General features: G+C 38.4%; 2 protein-coding genes and 1 pseudogene across 2 annotated transcripts; all 3 read right to left on the bottom strand.

The window, feature by feature from the left end:
* Positions 1-1144: 1144 nt before the first annotated feature.
* Positions 1145-5699, bottom strand: LOC141807733 (TNFAIP3-interacting protein 3-like). The gene is made up of 10 exons (XM_074693911.1): positions 5565-5699; positions 4195-4286; positions 4013-4103; positions 3706-3780; positions 3554-3619; positions 3340-3462; positions 3135-3263; positions 2960-3037; positions 1793-1918; positions 1145-1691 (listed from the first exon to the last, which is right to left on the bottom strand). Exons 1-10 carry the CDS (start codon positions 5565-5567, stop codon positions 1572-1574), a joined length of 903 nt encoding a protein of 300 aa, XP_074550012.1. The 5' UTR covers positions 5568-5699; the 3' UTR covers positions 1145-1571.
* A 7108-nt stretch (positions 5700-12807) lies between these two features.
* On the bottom strand, positions 12808-15470 carry LOC141807749 (ADP-ribosyl cyclase/cyclic ADP-ribose hydrolase 1-like; annotated as a pseudogene).
* Positions 15471-18388: 2918 nt separating this feature from the next.
* LOC141807834 (ADP-ribosyl cyclase/cyclic ADP-ribose hydrolase 1-like) lies at positions 18389-19909 on the bottom strand. Its single transcript, XM_074694051.1, has 5 exons — positions 19758-19909; positions 19504-19624; positions 19269-19404; positions 19075-19148; positions 18389-18466 (listed from the first exon to the last, which is right to left on the bottom strand). The coding sequence occupies exons 1-5, from the start codon at positions 19907-19909 to the stop codon at positions 18389-18391; spliced, it is 561 nt and encodes a 186-aa protein (XP_074550152.1).
* Positions 19910-20470: the final 561 nt, after the last annotated feature.

Here is a 20470-nt window from a genome sequence, read left to right on the forward strand (position 1 = left end):
AAAAAAAAAAAAAAAACAGAACAAAATGAAGTAAATAACTACTAATGTCCACTACAGAGGATAATTTTTAAACACTTAATTACAATGCTAAAATACATTAAAAATTATTCAGACAATGTTTAAACGTGTTGCTTAGAGTCCCATATAAAATATGCCACCAAAATTTCAAGCCAAAATTTGCATATTAAAAAGTTTTGTACACTTACTTTTCCTCTTCCCATAAAATGCACTTGCACTGATGGACGCCATTTTCCTTAATGAAAAAGAGAAAAGTACCAAAGCCCCACCCTTTAACATAAGGTATCATTGAAAAGCCCTAAATGTCCTCTGTAGATGGCATGAGGAGTTTATTCAGTAGTGTGAAGTAATTAGAAGATATTCAGCTTAAGAAATGTCCTCCACAGAGGACAAATTTGAACTTCTGGTAGTCAGGAGGTTATGGAAGCTATCAGATGTTTCATGTGAGTTTCTCATAGACTGTAGGTCTTTCTACGATCTATTTGTTCATCTATGATCTACTAAGAAGTCTGAATGGACTGTAAATTGTAATCGGTTGCTCTGGTCTCCGCTGTAGAAGCGTGAAATCGCCTGTTTACTTATCTTTTTTCATTCATTCAAATGCTCCTGAGGAGGAAGGTAGTGCAGTGGTTAGCGGTGTTGCCTTTCAGCAAGAAGATTCTTGGCACATACTTGGGTTTCTCTCTGGTTTCCTCCCACAGTCCATAAACACGCTCATTAGGCTGACTGGTCACTCTATAATGAGTGTTCCTGCAGATAAAAGCTGAATATATTGATGTTAAACTATTCACTTAGTTTAAGGAGGTCTCTTCTCCAGGGTGTGCCTGCTGTGTGGAAAAATACTGGTGGACTTTCCAAAAGGTAATCTCTGAAGGTGTGGCTCTGACGATAAAGGTGAGGATTCCTGCCAAGGGTGCAGGGAACTCTTCTTTTGATGTCATATGAGGGCAGATTCTGATTTGATCACCATAATTGAATCAACGTAGACAAGTGGACATTCAGTCATTTATTTTAGAAGAAAAATCAACAAGTCTTCTAAACATTTATAAATACACTTTAAAAATATCTGATACTTTATATTTCCTCTCTGATAGGTGCATGTAAACTGATACTGAATAAATACTTGCAGTAGAAGTCCAGAGGAGTTTCTCTGCGACATATTGTTCCAATATAAAAACACAGAGGTTAGTACTGTAAACACTTGTATTTTTCCTCCTCATAACAGACACAGATGTGCCAGCGTATGTGTGTGAACTTCATCTCTAGAGCGTGAAGAACAAAGACACACTTTGCAGTTTTTGATGATTGTGATCTATGTAAATAGTGTTTGAATGGTTTGTGTCTCTCTAAAAAACTGCGTCACTGGAAGGAGGAGGAGCTGGGCAACTCCAGACTTGCAGCAGACGGTCGACCAGGGGCTCACTTCCTGGATGTTGTCATGCCAGTAAAACTCTCCCCCGGCTTATGATGAACTCTGGTTCAACACAACCATAAAGTGCGACATAGATTTTTAAATGTGGAGTGAGATTCATCTGACGGGCAGAGTTCAGTGTTCAACGTCTTTGTAACACCATGTGGTGCTCGTTGATTTGGCGAACCTCCCAGTTTGAACATTTTGCTTGAGCTCTGCAGGTACATTCAAGAGCCGGCTGTGGTTTCTGAGCCAAAGTCACCTGGAAAAACAAACAACTAATTCAGGTCTTTCTGCCTTAATTCATAAATACTGTCCTAATCGCAGAACATTTTGTATGATCAAGAAGTTAATGTGTCATACCTTTGATTTTAGGACATGTAGCTCGCTGTGAACTTTTCTAAACTTCTTCTCCAGTTCAAGATACTTCTCCTTTAGCTTCTCTCTGTCCCTTCGCTCCTTAAAGAAGTCTTCTTTGTAAACTTCCGTCTGAAAATGGACAAGTAAACATGTTAAATAATCAAACCAGCAACTGAGGTCTGTATATGGTGGTCTATATACATCTAAATTCCTAGTTGGGTTTGATAAGAGGAATAACACAGGCAGCAGTCAGTTAGCATAAAACTGGGATCAGCAGAAAGCAGACGAAATTGGTAGTAATCAAAAATAACCTTTTGAGTACTGCTCCTTTAAAAATAAAGAAATCCTTTTTGTTAGTTATGATAGCTTTTCAAGCCTAGTATGTCTACCTAAGCTAGCTTTTCCCTCAAGCATCACAGTAGCTTAGCGTAGTTTACCACTTGAATTAGTGGAAAACGGCTAAACCTAGCTACATCAAAAAGTTGAATATCCCAATTGAAAAAAAAAAAAACTTTTTGAAAAAGCAATGCTACCTTGTCTATCTTAGCATGTCTAACTTAGGCATTTCTTACCTCAAGCATTACATTGGCTAAATTTAGCATTTAACTTGAATTAGCAAGAAAAGCTAATCCTAGCTGTGCTGAAAATGCAAGAATCCCTACAAAAAGAACCACTTTTACTTTTGAATTGAAAATAACTTTTTTGTTTAAGGGATTGAGATACTCTAGTGTTGTTAGCTTTTCAAGTCTAGCATACCCAACTTAGCAAGTTGTTCCTTGAAGTAGTATGTTAGCTTAGTTTGGCATGAAGACTAAAAACAGAACAAGATAACTAAAATCAAAATATGTCCATAGACAAAAACTTGAAAAACAAGAGGACATTTTCATTGGATGGTGGTAGTCAAGAGGTTAGCGCCTTTAGCTAACTAATATCTCCATATTCACTGTACATGTGAAGCAAATTTTATTCTGCTTGAGTTCTGCTAGCATGTTGCTAAAGTGTTAATGGACACATCCATGTTTCTAACCCTTATGTTAAGCTAGGCTATGCTAACTGTATCTGCTTTTAGCTAAATGTTTCTTAGTACAGAATTAAGTTGTGATCTTTTCAACTTAGTTTCATCAAGTTAGCGCGTCTGTAAATGCACTTCTGATGGTGAATGAAGCTTACCTGTTGTTTCCAGACTTCCTGTAGTGTTTCACTGCTCACATCAGCTGGAGAAGTTTTCTGGAGAGCCTCCTCTAGAGCCTGTCGGGACACATTTAAGATATTTTAACACAACTGTTGCAGGTGACAAATGATGAACATCATGACTTTGTTGGATGTTGCTGTGACGCTGACTTACTCTGTTCAATCGTCTGATCTCCTCAGCCTGGCGCTGCCCTCTTTTGGTCAGTGTGTTATTTTGCTCCTGTAGCTCTTTAGCCTCAGTTTTCACTTTCAGTAACTCTGAGCTGACATCAGCAGCGTCATTCTGTAATGTTGATATTTTTTAAGTACTTTTTTACACATTCAATCAATATCTGGAACCAAAAAGTGGCGCCACTTACCCATGTGACTCTGTTTTCTTTGAGTGTCTTGACTTTCGTTGTTTCGTTCATTTCTCCCTCCCCACTCATCTCCTCTTCGAACTCACTGTAGTCGTGCTGCAGTAATGCTTTTAAATTTTCAACCTGAGTGTTGAAGGGGAAAACACATGAGTAAATTAACCAAACAAACTCAGAACACTCTCGATATGACACATGAAGGTGTCTCTGATCTTACCTTCTCTTTGTAATACTGCCTCAGGGTCCGGTACTCTTTCGCCCATTTCTCGTTAATTGAAAGCAGCTGAGAAAAACAAAAAGTACACTTCAGTGCCCAGAGCTTTGGGTGTTTTCAGATGAGTGCAAACCACGGTTCTGAAATGTACTCACCTCTTGTTTTTGCTCCATCAAGATAAGAATCTGTGCTTTCTGTCTGACCTCTCTGCTGGCGGCTGAAGTTTCTGACTGCAGCAAATCAAAGAGAGGAAAGAGGAACTTTAAGTTTAACTACTGCACCAAAAACGACCATCTGCGGCTCTATTGTCAGTTATGCAACACGACTTCCTTTTACATGTTTCTGGAGTTTTTGTTTGAGAGTGTTTCCAGTAACACAAATATGTTCATTTCCGATAGTCATGAACGGATGGTGACAGTGTGCTGTGAATAATGAGGTCGCAGACAATGACCTGAACATTACCTGGTAGTCTCCTTGTTGAGTGTCTGTGTGAAAAACTGCAGCTGGAGGACGGTTTTCATAATCACACCAGTCTGCTCCAAAGGCGTTAAACCTGAAACATGTCACCACATGACAGAAATATGATATTATTTACATTTTATTTGAAACCATGCAGTAAATCAGAGGAATTATGTGACTCTTACCGGTTTGAACATGGAAGTGATGGATACAGTCGAGGAATCTGTTTGTTTTCTGTAGTTATGCTCTCACTGGCCACTGATCTTTCTTGTACAGACTATAAAAAGACACAAAAAAAGGACATTTATCAAACATATCACACTTTAGACATTCTTAATTTGAACAGAAATTAAGCACAAATTAATTATGTAAAGAAAATACCTTAAAAATATGGTTTACAGTTAACAAGGTGCCTTATCCTAACATTTCTACAGTTTTTATTCAGAATTAATGTTGTAAAATGCACCGTGGGTTTGCTTCTAAACGTATAAATTAGCAGTGTATAATAAAGCAGTCAAACTATTCAAAATATGAGTTATTGTGTACAAACATCTTTTTGTATTTACATGTTTTTGCTGTAAATACAAACACAAATTAAAGATACAAATCAGGGCTTACAAAGAAAAATGTGAATGTTATATATACTTATGAGATATGTGTTTGTTAATGTGTATTATGAAGTAAATAAAAATTAAACTGATCTTTTGGTTTGATAAACATAATTAATTTGTATTTATAAGTAATTATATTTATTGAGTTCTATTATTCAAAGTTAAATATTAACAAATAAATTAAATGATATACACATAGCATTAAACTGACTTTTACAATCTCTATAAGAGATAGTTTCTGTATGCTTTGGTACATAAAAAGGAGCAGACCTGATTATTATTATTCTTTTATCAATACTGGATACGTAAATAAATATAAGTTCAATATATTTCACTTATATTTATCTTTTCCCTTTTTGTGTTTTGTTTTATCATCCCTTTTCCATTTTCAAAAATAACAATTTCATTTTAATTTAATTCAAAAACCGCCTAAAGAAATGAATGAATGAAAAAAAATAAATTAATAAATAAAAAAAATAATTTAAAAAAATCCTGAATTAGCGTTCTTGAGTGTGCCTCGTCCCAATTTTTAATTAACAATACAAAAATAAATAAATAAATAAATGTAAAAAAATATCTCAAACAGCCTCGTTTAACACTTCCAATGTGCCATAGTGATGATGCAAGTAGTGACAACATGGCAGTTTACTCATAACCACAGAGGATGTGAATTATCTTCACGCTGTCGCCAAACTCACGCCAACATGTGGCTCTCAAGTACATTCAAACCACACGACTTAAGTAAATGGGTTCTTATCTTTACGCAGGAATCACAACTGATTTTTGATTAAGGTAATAAGTATTTACCATGTGTGTTCTTTGACAGACTCCTACATCAATAAAAAAAATAAGCGTTTAGACGTATCTCACAGTAATTTGACAACTCTAAATATCTGAAAATAACAATTAAAAACGTTCAAGTTTGAAATTAAAACAAAACGTACCATGTTGTTATTGATCGAGGTCCTGAACACGTGCTGAGCCCTCTAAGCTTGGTTTGAAGCGCTCACTCTTCTCACATATACAGACAAACTTGTGTGACGTTACAAAACCAGCGTCGTCCAATCACAAGCCGAGATTCTCTCGCGGAGGCTCGTGCTGTCGGAGTTTATCGAAGGAAAGGAAAGTACAAGCAATGATCAGCAGCGCGAGCGGTAATTAACGATGTGTTCACGGACGGGTCGATGACGCAGAAAAAAGTACCTTCACACTGCAAGAAATGACTCACAGTCTGGAAGCTCACGTTTTGTAACAGAGAAGTGCTGACAAATGTAATGATATATTTACACATTTTAACATTCTAATGACGGTTCATCATGGCTAACATTAAAAATCAGCTCCTTTAAACATATTTATATGTATAATATGAGAACACACACACACACACACACAAACAAACACACACACACTCACACACATATAGATAGATAGATAGATAGATAGATAGATAGATAGATAGATAGATAGATAGATAGATAGACAGATATGTATAATATGGGAACACACACACACACACACACACACACACACACACACACACACACACACACACACACACACACACACACACACACACACACACACACACACACACACCATGTGTTAGAGGCAAGACCACATATCAAAAACATTCAAGAAAGCCCTATATGTTAAAAAACAAAAACAAATAATGTAATAAAAAACAGCAAAAAGACACCTTTGATAAGGCTCTATAATAACTGATTTTAAAGAAAAGGTTTTTTTTTTAAATTATAACTTTATTCTACTGTGATTATAAATATACTATCACTGGATAATTCTATTGTACATAATTAAGAATTTAGACCAGCTGATGACTTCTGTTGGCTAGCAGTTGTTTTGTTGAACTCAGAGCATCAATACAAGTCACCTTGACATTACTGTTCCAGTTGTTTTTTTTTAATCATAAAATTATTAAACTATAACCTAAAATTAACTGAAATTATGTATAGATAAATAAAATATTGTGTATGAAGTATGGATTTAGACTATAAGCAACTACAATGACCTGTGTTGGCTAGCAGCTGTCTGCCAGCTGCAGCTAAAATTAGCACGAGGCACACTGGATATCAAAGGAAATTATAGAGGCAGCACACTTTAAGCTAGCAGTGCTAACTCAGCACATTAATACAGCTCCCTTATGCTTCTTGTTAGTTTCTCAAATTTGCTAATTGCTAGCCATCGAATGCTAGTTGCTGAGAAAAAGCTAGCTGCTTTTCAATGAAAAATGAAAAAATCAGATTACTTTGATAAGAAAAAAATGGATATTATTTTAGGGCTCAAAATCTTGACAGCCCCTGTTACACAAACAAAACATCAGTAAGTAAATAGACAAAGCAGTTTTGACCTACTTCTGGCCTCCAGCCCGAGTTGACTTTATCAACATTTTTTACAGCGGGCAGCCTGCAGTTCACAGCTGTGAGTGACTTGAACCCATGCCATGAGTTATTTTCTAAGACTGTGATGTCAACACGAAACCATCCACGCAAACAAATCATAATTAAATAGCTATCACGGGAAAGTCATCTTGAGGTTTTATTTAGTGACTTAATGTACACAAAGGCTTTTCTGAAAGGTGTTGACTCAGACTGAGTTGTTTCAGGGAAGAAGTGAAGGGGAAAACACGCTGCTCAGCTCCCTCCAGTAACTTGTCAACTATCAGTGTAGAGGGACTAGCAGTGACTGCTGGTGTGGCACCGAAAGCTTATCTCAATATTTTGCAATGTTGTAAGACAACCCTGCTGGTTTTGGGAATCTCCTCTCAAATTAAACACCCTGTTCTGTATAGAAATATGATATCTCTGAGACTTTTATACATGTACATAAAAATAACATGTTTCTCTCTTTGTATTTTTAGCACATGTTTTTTGTTTTTGATGAAGTTGGAGCTTCCACTCTGGGATGTTACAGGGTGATCTGGGGTATCTTCAGCCAGAAAAATTTCCTTTTCATTTATATTTTTGATTTCTTTTTGCTAACCCCAAATACTCCAAACTCCAAGTTAGCAATCGGAAAATTACATTTTTGCCACTTTGTGGATAAAAAGTACCCTCGATGTGCCCTGACTCCCTTCATGGATTGCTATGTCTGACATGTTAGCGTGTCCTTAGCATTGTCTTTGCTGGTCAGAGTTATTTACCACAGTCGAAGAGATTGTCCAATTTGGATCAAGTATTGTGGACAGCATTTGTTAGCACTTGTTTAAATTTAGGCTAGCTGCTACATCTTCTGGCCACTCCTTCAGATAGCTAACTCTTGCTAGCTAACATAAAGGCATTGGAAACTTAAGTCTATAATTCTATTTTAAGCCCTAAATTTAACTACTATATTACAAGTAGTTTTGGTGTAAGAATCTGGACCAGATTTTCTGGTAAAATGTTTGACTTTAATCACCTTGTTTTATCTTTACAATACTAAACATACGACTAAAATAAGGATGATTAAAAGCCAGTGACTTTAATAGTGGTAATCTTTTGTAATGTCACAGAACCTCATGTTGTGGTTTCACAGAGGGGGTCTCCTTCATTACCTGCACAGAAAGAGCCCCGGACTTTTCCTCCCAGCTCACACAGGTTGTTTACGGTATGTGTGACCCAGCAGCAAGTCAGTGGAAAGAAAAGAGGAGGTAAAGAGTGTTTGGCTGAAACTCCTTCTTCCTGCCTCAAACAGCGGTCTCACAATGAAAGGTTCACACTCCTTCTGTTCAGTTCCTGTCTGTGTCACTGTACACACGCCCTCGCCTCTACACACATTCTGAGTGGGCTTTCAAAAGTGAAACTAAAAAAGGGAGGCGTGGTGTTTCAACGAGTACATTCTTGTCTCCTCGGTAGTTTGGTGGTTTTCTTTATCTGCATACACCTTTGTTGAACCTGCGACAGCAGCTTTCAGTTTCTCGTGAGAAAAAAGAAAAATGTAAAGCATTAACGGTGGCCCCTGAATGCCTTTGTCGTAGAAGTAGTAGTAGAAAAAACATTAAATACCTTCACTAATACTAATGCTCTGCCTGTTAATATGTGTAAAAAAAAACGCTCCAATAATAGTCCAAGCTAATATTGTTTTTGACTGGCTGCTTCCATTTGATCTTGCCACTTTTATACAGCAACTTAAAGCTCCTGTTAGGGACTTTCTTTTTGCATTGATTTGGCATCCCCACGTGGACAAACTCTTAGGTCTTTGCTTGTTCTGTCCAAAACATGCTTCAAGTCTTTCACCAGTCAAATATATCAATCATGACTAATACAAGCAGTTTTAAAAGTGATTAAAGGCTTTTTTTTTCTTTCTTTTTTTTTTACATTTATTTCCAAAGCTGAAATTCAAATGAAATTTCTACCAGACATTGGTATTAACTCAAATAATCCACACATGAAAAGAAATCATGACATTCAAGTCCATAAACAATGATTATGTGGAATAAAGTACGATAACACAGGAAAAAAGTATTGAACACACCATGGAAAGGCTGTATACTTTAGCAAGGAAATGCACCATACCACCTGAAATCTGTCAGTAATTATTACTTGAACTTTCAATTAGTGCAAACCAGCATCAGCTGGGCTACAGCAAATTGATGGTCCTATAAAAAAGGTCGTTTTTTCACCAAGCAGTTGAATACCACACACCTCATGATGGGTAAAGCAAAGAGCTCTCTGAAGACATTCACAACCTGATTGTTGCTCAGCATCAGAATGGAACTGGTCACAGACTTATATCAAAGCACCTGAATATTCCAGTCAGCACTGTTGGGGCCGTTATTCACAAGTGGAAAAAGCACCACCTTACCATCAACAGGCCACACACAGGAGCTCCTTGCAAGATTTCTGACCAGGGAGTCAGAAAGATAGTCAGAAGAGTACTCAACGAGCCAAGGACCACCCTGAAAGTGCTCCAGAAAGACTTGGAGGCAGCAGTTACAATTGTTACAGAGAAAACAATAGGCAATGCACTCCACCACCATGGCCTCTATGGACACTCGGCCCACAAGACTCCATTCCTCAAGAAAAGGCATGTTGAAGCTGGTTTAAAGTTTGCTAAACAGCATCTTGACAAGCCTGTAGAATACTGGGAGAATGTTGTCTGGTCAGATGAGACCAAAACTGAACTTTTGGGCTGTCATACTACATACCATGTTTGGAGGAGAAATGGCACTGCACATCCCCCAAAAAACACAACACAACGGTGAAGTTTGGAGGTGGAAGCATCATGGCATGGGGTTGTTTCTCATCTCATGGTGTTGGCAAACTTCATATAATTGACGGAGCAATGAATGGAGCCATGTATGGGGAAATTCTTGGTATGAATCTGCTGCCATCCACCAGGATGATGAAGATGAGACGTGGCTGGACCTTCCAGCAGGACAACCATCCAAAGCACACGGCAAAGTTGACTCTCAAATGGTTACAAAAAAAGAAAATCAATCTGTTAGAATGGCCGAGTCAATCACCTGACTTAAATCCAATTGAACATTTGTGGAAAGAACTAAAGAAAAGGGTTCACCAGAGGGCACCAAAGAATATTCCAGATTTAAAGACAATCTGTGCAGAGGAATGGGCCAAACTCACACCTGAGCAGTGTGGGCCATTAGTACAAACATACAAGAAGCGTATTAGATGAGTCTCAGCGTGTTCAATACTTTTTTCCTGTGTTATCATACTTAATTCCACATAATCATTATTTATGGACCTGAACGTTGTGATTTCTTGTCATGTGTGGATTATTTGAGTTAATACCAATGTCTGGTAGAAATTTTGTTTGAATTGCATCTTTGGAAATAAATGTGATGAGAAAAAAGTTGATGCGTTCAATACTTATTTTCCCCATTGTAACTCCAGCCACCACAATGGTGACTGAACCACCGCTGATGACCTTCTGGACACCATTTAAAGCTTTTCGTTTTCTTTTTGGAGAGATTATTGTCATCTTGCCCAGACTGCCTTGTGATGCATCCAATCTGGGTAATGAGTAACAGTTTTTATCATGCAGTTTTTAGCTACAAAGAGTTTGCTGGTGGATTAATGATAATATTCCTTTTCCTGTAATGGTTAATTCCCCAGGTTACGATAATGTTGTTATTCATGAATTTACAAAAGTACTGTTTTTTTTAAAAAAGTAGACAAAATAATAAAGCTTGTGGAAGTCATATGCACAGTTGTTGCAAGTCGACTGGATGAGTTTTTTGACTCTTACCAAACAGGAAAGTAGAACATTAACAAAATACAGTCTGTAAACCGGATGATATAAAACTGTTTTAAAACGTAACATGTGAGGGCTTTAGACAACAAGTTTTGTTTGACGGTCTCCTGGGTGTAGCTGAGGTCAGATGAGGTGGGCTTTCTTTCAACACTCCTGCTAGCTCAAAAACAGTGATTGGATATTTGCAGCAGCAAAAAGCCGCTATTTACCAGATGTATGATGGGAAAAGGAGGATAGTTTACACTCACCAGCAAAGACTGATGTTTGAATCACTGTTTCCAACCAATGCCCCTCAACCAATCACAGCTGGTGTGCGGTGTATCGAAAGGGGCTGTGATGAGTTTGTGAACTTCTAGATATATGCCTGATCGTACTCCACACTTTAAAATAAGATCATAGCGCCAATATAGGGGCCTTTTACATGGCAACAGTTTTGTTGGGTTTTAGACTTGCGTTTACACGGAAACGGCGTTCCAGCCTACCAAAAACGCAAACTTTTGAAAACAGCCTCCAGAGTAGGATTTTTCTGAGATGCTGCCGACACCGTTGCCGTGTAAATAGTAATCCGACGTTTTCAGTGGAAACGATGATGTCACACCACCTCGCGCTTCACGCATACAACAGGACAACAGGACAACAGTAGCGTTGTTACGATTGACGCAAACTACCGTGTTGTGCTTGTGCTGCTGAATCTGCTGACTGTCTTTTTACAAAATGTGCATCTTTTGCTCCACTTTCTAACTTAGTATTCCCCAATACACCAGATGATCGGCTCAACTCTACTTCGGTGGAGATCTCCCAAAAGCGGCTTCTGGACAAGACAGTTATAACGCCAACTATATGCCTGACATGATTACTACAGCGTTTTCAGTCCCTCGGCATGTCCGTGTAAACGCATATTTTTTTCACTGTGTTTTAGCGTTTACAGATGCAACTTTATCGTGTAAACGGGGCCATAGACATCTGCATTTTTCTCTGCTGAAAACGATTCCTATGATTAATGTCAATACACATATGCACCTTTTAATTTGCATCTGACTTACTTGCACTTTTTTCTGCCAGTTACAAAACTACCACCAGGTCAGGGTGAAACAATATGAAAATACAATGGAGATTTCATGTCCTGCTCTTTTTGTGGACATTTTTTTTGCCAAACTGATGCCTGAAGGGCAAAATGCTTGACACTCCATGCGTCTCACATCTCTCTGTGACTGTAGACCTGAAGTTGGCAGTTTGAGGAGTCAGCGGAATCCAAGGAACAACAACAACTACAGGGACCACAGTGGTGACAGAACCACAGATGACCATGGTCTTTGTAGAAACTCTTTTAAAGCTCTGTCATGTTTTCTTCTTGCAGAGCTCTTTCCGTTGGCGTCAGACTGCTTTATGACTCAGCCAAACCTGGGTAGAGATTTTCCATTTTCATCATGTCGTTTGTAACTACTAGGCGTTTGCAGACCATACTTTTCTAGACACAAATCTGGAAAAAAAAAATCCACAGTTTAACAATCTGTGATTTTCTGCCTTTTAATAAAACCAGTCGCGTGGTGTCATATGCTTTCATTTGCTTTTGCACAGCCTGTTCCAAAGACATAACAGAAAACATCAAAACATGTTGAGTGTTTCTCCATTTTTTTATTTTTTATTTTTTTACAAAACAAGAATTTGCTGTTTCAGAGGTGGAGACTCAAACCTGTCAGAAATCAATGATTTGTTCTTTTATTCACTTTTACTTCAAGATCATCTCCAATAAATAACAGTTTCTGATAGCAGGACTAACACCTGACCAGAGAGAGAAACATTTTAAAGAGGGATAAGTTATCTTACACACATTGATTCTTAATCACAAATATCTATACATAAATATTTTTAATTCAACATGAAAGGTAGGTCAATAAAATAAATTTCATTCATGACATGACAGAAAAAGCCATGTTTGATTTAAACCCACTTTGAGGACCAGATCCTCTGCATATCGGGTGTGCTTTAGCAACAGAGCTAGTTTTATCCTGTTGTACGACTTGATCTTCAGCAGGAAGCTTCACCAGCAGGCCCCACAGGGGGTGTTGTCCTCAATGCACGTCTGAATGTGTGATCTACAGTGGAACAAAGAAAGATGTTCAGTGTGACGGCAACAGCACAATATAATGCTACTTCAGGGGTTGTCGAGGTTCTGACTTTGGCTTTGAGATTGAGAAAAGATTTCACACTTTTTTTTCCAAATGTTTTGAGACCTAAGTGTGTATTCAGGGAAAAAAAAGTCAGAATTCCAACTTTTATCTCAGAAATTTCAGATTAAAGTTGAAGTTTTTAGATTAATGATAAAATTTTGAGATTTGAGTCAGAATTCTGAGATTCTATTTCACATAACCACCTGCAAACTATACATTAATACTCACTTTTACGTGTTACCATGAAAGAAGATGTAGGATGAACTTACTCTGGCACTGCGGTACAGGAACAACCAATTCTGAAATCAAGGTCTTGCCTTAAGGTTCCAAGAGAGTCACAGCTACAGTTTCTCCTGAATAACAGAAATAAGGCAGAATTTGAAATAATGAACACTTTATCTCCAACCAGTTTGTTTTAGCACGTGATTTCACAACAATTAACATGTGACAAAGAAAAGCAATGTTTCTTTCGTTGAAAAACAAACAAACAAAAAAACTCGTACCAATCCTCCTGGGTGACCAGAACAACGGTGAGGGTTGTCACATGGGACGGTTGAATACTTGGAACCTCGACACTTGCAAAGAAACTAACAGTAAAAAAAAAAAACAACAACATTACAGAAAAATAATTAATAATGTTTTTTGTGATAATCAAAGGATTCCTTCAGCTATCATCATGACTAATGTATCACATCTTACCTGTTTGGATCATATGGTGTTGTCCTCTCACCATCAAGCATTACTGCCGCTTCTTCACAGGCATGTCGTGCAAACTATGAACACACAGATTTGAGTTGACAGGGACAGGATTAGCCTAATGAGAAATGTTGCTTACAAAGTCAAGACAAAGCCTCATGTATGACGATCTCTTGCCTTATTAATCAAAACCACTTGTTAACACTTAAGTTATTTCCTACAGGTTATTTACCTGAGTTGAGGCCATTTCCCAGAATGAACGGACAGGGTTGAGTGTACACTCCTCGCAATTTTCTGTAAAAGTTTCTAGAACAACATACACAGAGAATACATCAGTAAAATGTGCCTTTGTGCTATTGCAGCTTCAAACTGCCTTGAGTGATTTGGCTAACAGCCTCACCTAGACGACAACTTAAAGATATAACTTAAAATATAAACACTTTAACTGATACAAAATGCTGTTATTTGGCATAATTTTCAAAAAACTCGCTGCTTTTAACAGGTCGTTTGCCGTTTTTGGTGCCTCAGTGCTGCATTCAATGTCTTCGTTTCCCCATCAAGCTGCTCTGTAGCGTGTACCGTTGGCGCCCTCTGCTGCTGCCCCTGCAAACTTGAGTGGTGCCCCCCACACATCGATTCACTGTTGCTCAGCAACAGTGTCTCATGTATCTTTTTTCTTTTTGTCATTAGTTCGGCTAAAATATGCCAAAATGAGTCATTTCTTCCAGTATACAATTTTATTTATATTTGCGTAACGTTTATAAGAGTCAAAAGGTTTAAATTCAAACGAAGTTGTTGTGATATGGATTTGTTTTACAGTAATTTATGCTAACCTTTTTGATATGCATTACTAGCTTAACGGTAGCTTACTAGACGACGGTTAGCTACGTTTTAGAAGTTTCTGGAGCTTATTTTTACAAGAAAGGCTGTTAGGAAACATTCATTCTGCCCTTTTCTTCAAGAACATATACATCTTTATTTATATTAAACATAGCCTTAACAGCCCCTACAGTCCTGCTGCCACAAATTAAGAAACTACAACAACAAAAAACAAACACACAAAAAAGTCATAAGTGCGTTGAAGCCAAAATTTACAGCTTTGATTCACTGCAGCTGATAAAACTTACCAGAGCTGCCGACCTTTCCACACCAGCTCTGCTGATTCAACACGTAACCCAACAAAGTGTCCTCCAGGGTGAACAAACAATCTCCCTTCTCTGTAAAGTTGTGGGCCAAATCATATGTTTTGCTCCAGAACAGTGTCTAAGCAAAAAGGAAAAAAAAGTGTTTGGAATAAAAATGATACTGTTAAATGTACTGAAAATAAGTGCATGACACTGTAAAAAAAAGGCTGTAAGGATGTTTACTTTGCCACATGGGTACTTGAAGGGCATCTCAGCAAACAGTGGTTCATAGCTCTCTGCAGAGATGTTGCATTTATCTCTTCCAACATAAGCTAGTTCGAAGTGGGTCCATGCATTTTCACAGCTGAAAATAAGGCAGTCCACAAAACACATAGAAGTTTCTAAGATCATTTTTTTCTAATCCATAATGGTAACAATTCAAAAAATCAAAAATATATATTCCACATTCTGGTGTGCACTGAAACAGCAAAGAGACTTACACCGTTTGTTCCTCTGGAAACTTCAAACACCTCTCCATAAACGTGTCCCTGAAAGTCGGTGCATTTTTGCGAGTGAGCAGCACCGATGGAACAACAATAATCACGGCAAGCACTATAACAACTCCACCAATACACAGCACCTTAGACACCATTTTTAAGCCTCTTCTGTGAATCTGAAGTCTCGTACTGAGCTTTTAAAATGAAGGGCTGTCGTTGGCTCCCTTTCAGACTGGCCTTGTGATGCAACAGTCCCAGCCCTGATTAGGATAAATAATTTTATTGTATGTTTTAAAGCTACCACACCTTTACACACAGTGAAGTTGTAATGGCCACTTGGAGGGGAAGAGAGGTCATCTAATCTACAAGGAGGGAGAACTTAGTCATGTGTTATCTACTAATGGAGCATTTAGTAGAATGGATCACGTGTAGATAGATAATGAGTCTTAAGAATTTTCAAATTTTTGAAGGTTTTATGTCTTTTTATCGTCCAACGTTGTTTTTACCCCAACACAGATCAACTCCTCAAGGCAATCTGAATGAAATACCCCAAAAAGGAACAAAGAATGAGTAGATTTACCTTGACAGGAGGTGTTTATGATCACACAGGCATTTAGGTGGAAACAAAAATGGAGCCACTGAGCCAAATCACATAAAATGAGTCATTAAAGTCGTTAAATGACGAACTTCATTGCTTTAAATTCACTGCTCCTCAATGACTACAACACAGGATGAGTACAGAGTACACAAACCAAAAACAGCTCGGTGTCCTTCACCCGGGTAAATCATTATCTTAAGTCATGATGTCAAAGATGTCAGCTGGCAGGGAAAAGACGAGTTTCTTTGCCCTGCTTTGTTCACAGTAATCTGCTCTCTCTTTACATGTTTCATTAGAAATATTACATTAAAGTATTTTGTGGACTCCTTGTCACATTTCTAGCAAAAAGAGAAAAAGTGCGTGCCTTTTATGGATAATAAATTCCTTAATGGAACCAGACTGAGAAAAAAGAAAAGATGAAGAAAAAACCACACCCAAACTTTGCCCAGATTATTTATTGTACCATAAAACTCTGTTGATATTTACCCATGTCAAGGTGATAAACAACTTCAGTACTGGAGAAGATTAACCAATCTTGAATAAACGTCGTATTTTTCTGTTATATGTCACATCTTTTCCAACAGTGTTTGGTGGAGTGAAGTTCAGAACAGCAGCTTTCACAAGCATGGCTTAAGCCTCTTCAGTTTAGTGCTGCACTTCTTGATGACAGATCTATAGTGACACAAATAAAAACGAGAGAAATTAAGTGACTGACCTTTAGCAGCAATGACAGAGTACAGTGGTGGTAATGATTTGGGGAGAACTTACTGAGTCACTTCCTTGCAGTCGTAACCAATTTTTTTAGCTTTTAAGATCTCACTTAAATCCTTGAGGGACTGATTGTTACACTTCTCGCTGGATGAAAAAAAAAAGAAATCCCTCAACAATTTGTGTGTGTGTGTGTGTGTGTGTGTGTGTGTGTGTGTGTGTGTGTGTGTGTGTGTGTGTGTGTGTGTGTGTGTGTGTGTGTGTGTGTGTATGTGTGTGTGTGTGTGTGTGTGACAAAGCAATGAAATCTTACCCTATTTCCTCAACAACCAAAATGACCATAAGAGTCTCCACCTTGGGGGATTTAAGATTTGGGAGTTCAACGGTGGCAAAGACACTGACAACAAAAAATCCAGGCGGAGCATTAATTTGACAATCTGTTCATTTGTGCCCGACTGTCATAATATTTGTGAATCACAGTGGTTGACATACTGTCATTGTCAATATACATTCACCGGCCACTTTATTAGGCACACCTGTCCAACTGCTTGTTAATGCAAATTTCTAACCAGCCAATCACATGGCAGCAACTCAATGCATTTAGGCATGTAGACATGGTCAAGACGATCTGCTGCAGTTCAAACCGAGCATCAGAATGGGAAAGAAAGGTGATTTAAGGGACTTTGAACATGGCATGGTTGTTGGTCTGAGTATTTCAGAAACTGCTGATCTACTGGGATTTTAACCAACAACCATCTCCAGGGTTTACAGAGAATGATCCCAAAAAGAGAAAATATCCAGTGAGCGGCAGTTCTGTGGGACAAAATGCCTTGTTGATGCCAGAGGTCAGAGGAGAATGCACAGACTGGTTGGAGCTGATAGAAAGGCAACAGTAACTCAGAAGAGCATCTCTGAACACACAACACGTCCAACCTTGAGGCAGATGGGCTACAGCAGCAGAAGACCACACCGGGTGACCCTCCTGTCAGCTAAGAACAGGAAACTGAGGCTACAATTCACACAGCAACACCAAAACTGGACAATAGAAGATTGGGAAAACGTTGCCTGGTCTGATGAGTCTGGATTTCTGCTCCACATTCAGATGGTAGGGTCAGAATTTGGCGTCAACAACATGAAAGCATGGATCCATCCTGCCTTGTATCAACAGTTCAGGCTGCTGCTGCTGGTGTAATGGTGTGGGGGATATTTTCTTGGCTCACCTTGGGCCCCTTAGTACCAACTGAGCCTGGTTTAAAGTCCACAGCCTACCTGAGTATTGTTGCTGACCATGTCCATCCCTTTATGAGCACAGTGTACCCATCTTCAGATGGCTACTTCCAGCAGGATAATGCTCCATGTCACAAAGCTGGAATCATCTCAGACTGGTTTCTTCAACATGACAATGAGTTCCCTGTACTCAAATGTCCTCCACAGTCCCCAGATCTCAATCCAATAGATCACCTTTGGGATGTGGTGGAACGGGAGATTCTCATCATGGATGTTCAGCCGACAAATCTGCAGCAACTGTGTGATGCTATCATGTCAATATGGAGCAAACTCTCTGAGGAATGTTTCCAGGACCTTGTTGAATCTATGCCACCAAGGATTAAGGCAGTTCTGAAGACAAAAGGGGGTCCAATCCAGTACTAGCAAGGTGTACCTAATAAAGTGGCCGGTTAGTGTATAACAAATAGCACCACATTGAAGGTGGAAACTGCCTTTTATAGATCTCATTATAAAACTGTTTACACATCGGGTGAAGCTCGCTCACCTTTTATCATAGTATGGTTTCTCTCTTTCACCATCCAGCATCACTGTCACGATTTTACAGGCATATTGAGCCATCTGCAGACATAAAGACATATGTTTGCAAGTTACTATATCTGTATGTGTCCTAGAACTTTAGTCAGTCAGTTTAAAAAGGGGGTAAAGCCCTTTATTTTTTATTTTTTTCTCGGGTTCCTCCGATACCCCTGTAGTAGCTTTACATGAGTTACAGCTAAAAATTCTTTAAGAAAACTCGTGTTTCAGCCGCTGTCCGAAAGGTTTACTCTGAGTGGCTCACTGCTCCACTGACCCCTCCCTGATTGGCCACCCCTCTGGAGGCCTGTTGGGAGCAGAACTTGGTGTCTGGGGCCAACCCGTGATGACCTGATCATTTCAGCAGGTCTAGCGAAGATCTTGTGCTGCTTTTAGAAATCATATCGATCATTTAACAGACAGATTCAGGATTGTTACAACATGTGAATATAAAGAAGTTTGAAAATCTGCATGTCTGGTGTGAACTCAGTTTAGTATTATCCAGCCTTGAAACTTTTTGTCCATAAGGGTTAAAAGGAAGACAGGAAATTCAATATGCAATGTTATTTGGAGAATTTAGGGACCATTTGACCTGGCAATGACCACATTAATGTTGCTTTTATGTGACAGTGTTTTCTTTACTTCGTACTTACCTTGGCAGAGGCCAGTTTCCAGAAGGAAAAAACAGGGTTGGGCTTGTCCTCGCTGCATTCCTTGATAAATATCCCTAGAATAAGGCAGACAGAAAAAAAATCATCGCTGATCTGAGGTAAAACAATAAAAAAGCACATTTTATTTATTGATATTTGTGTTTCCATTTTAATGCTCAACAATTGATGAGACTTACCTTGACTGTTCTTCTTCCCACACCACTTCAGTTCATTCAGCACATGCCCCAACAAAGTGTCCTCTAAGGTGAAGAAGTGATCTCTCGTCTTGGTGAACTCATGGACCAACTCGTTTGTCCCGGTCCAGAACATTGTCTACAATGATATGAGAGTAGATGTGACACTGTTAAAAATACAATGAAAAGTCTGTTTAGGTCGATGTGTGTAAAAGAGTTGAGTGATGAGGATGTTTACTATGCCACATGGATGTTTGAAGGGCACTTCCTTGAAGAGTCCTTCGTAGTCTTCCTCAGTAACATCCTTTTCATTCTTCCCAACAAAAGCTTTTTCAAAGGCATTCAATGCATTCTTGCAGCTAAAAAAAAAAATGTAAGTTAGTACATGAAAGTTTTTCTATTTTTTTAATCGTTATTTATTCATTTATTTTTTTTACACAGCTGTGGTGTGTGCTGAAATTAAACAACAACTGAAACCTTAAAAAGACTTACGTTGTTTGGTCCATGGGATACCCTTTACATTTCTTCATGAATATTTCTCTGAACTCAGCTGTTTCATTCAGTAGCACTGGTGGGACGAAAACGACCACGAGAACCACGGCGATGATGGTACCACCAAGAGCCGAGGCTTTTTTTAACACCATGTTGAAGCTTCTTCAGCAGAATCAAGCTCTGTGGGTCTTCTCCCCGTACCGGGCTTTTTATAAAGGACGGCAGTTACTGGCTGTTTGATAAGCACGGACTGGGAAGGGACCAGCAGTTTCCATATCAAGGTTTTTTTTTATCTACATTAAAATGAAAAGGGGAATTCTTAACTTCTTTTACATATTGCCTTGTTTGATAACAGAGCAGTCCCTACAATGAAGCCTATGTAAGTGTGTCCTACGTGTTTGTAATTTCTCTTAGCCAGATCAAGAAGAGTTGATCTGTATTAGTTGTTTTAACTTTAACCAAGAGAAGGCAAAAAAATAATCTTGTAATCTCTTACATACCTGAACACCTGAGACCCCAGAGACACATTTCATCTGATGGACTTATTCAACTCTCCTTCACAGAGCATTGGTGTTCATGCACCTGAAACGTCAGACCTTTTAACAGTGTTGTTATCACAACTTTCTTTAGTTCAGTGATTGTAAAACAAAATGTTCTCACAAGCTCTGCTCTAAAATTTTTTAATATGTATTTAATGTTCCGTCCATGTAGAT

This window comes from Halichoeres trimaculatus, unplaced genomic scaffold, assembly GCF_033239565.1.
Source record: "Halichoeres trimaculatus isolate MK-OKI-2021-1 unplaced genomic scaffold, fHalTri1.1 fHalTri1_scaffold_18, whole genome shotgun sequence".
NCBI classification, from domain to species: Eukaryota; Metazoa; Chordata; class Actinopteri; order Labriformes; family Labridae; genus Halichoeres; species Halichoeres trimaculatus.

Coding starts and splice junctions, on each gene's coding strand:
- LOC141807733 (XM_074693911.1), bottom strand. Junction 3,781..4,012: donor CTCAACAAGGAGACTACCAG/GTAATGTTCAGG, acceptor GATTTGCTGCAG/TCAGAAACTTCAGCCGCCAG. Junction 3,038..3,134: donor AGATCAGACGATTGAACAGA/GTAAGTCAGCGT, acceptor GTGTCCCGACAG/GCTCTAGAGGAGGCTCTCCA.
- LOC141807834 (XM_074694051.1), bottom strand. CDS start 19,909: ATGGTGTTAAAAAAAGCCTCGGCTCTTGGTGGTACCATCATCGCCGTG. Junction 19,625..19,757: donor TATCCCATGGACCAAACAAC/GTAAGTCTTTTT, acceptor TTTTTTTTTTAG/CTGCAAGAATGCATTGAATG. Junction 19,149..19,268: donor TGGGAAGAAGAACAGTCAAG/GTAAGTCTCATC, acceptor GCCTTATTCTAG/GGATATTTATCAAGGAATGC.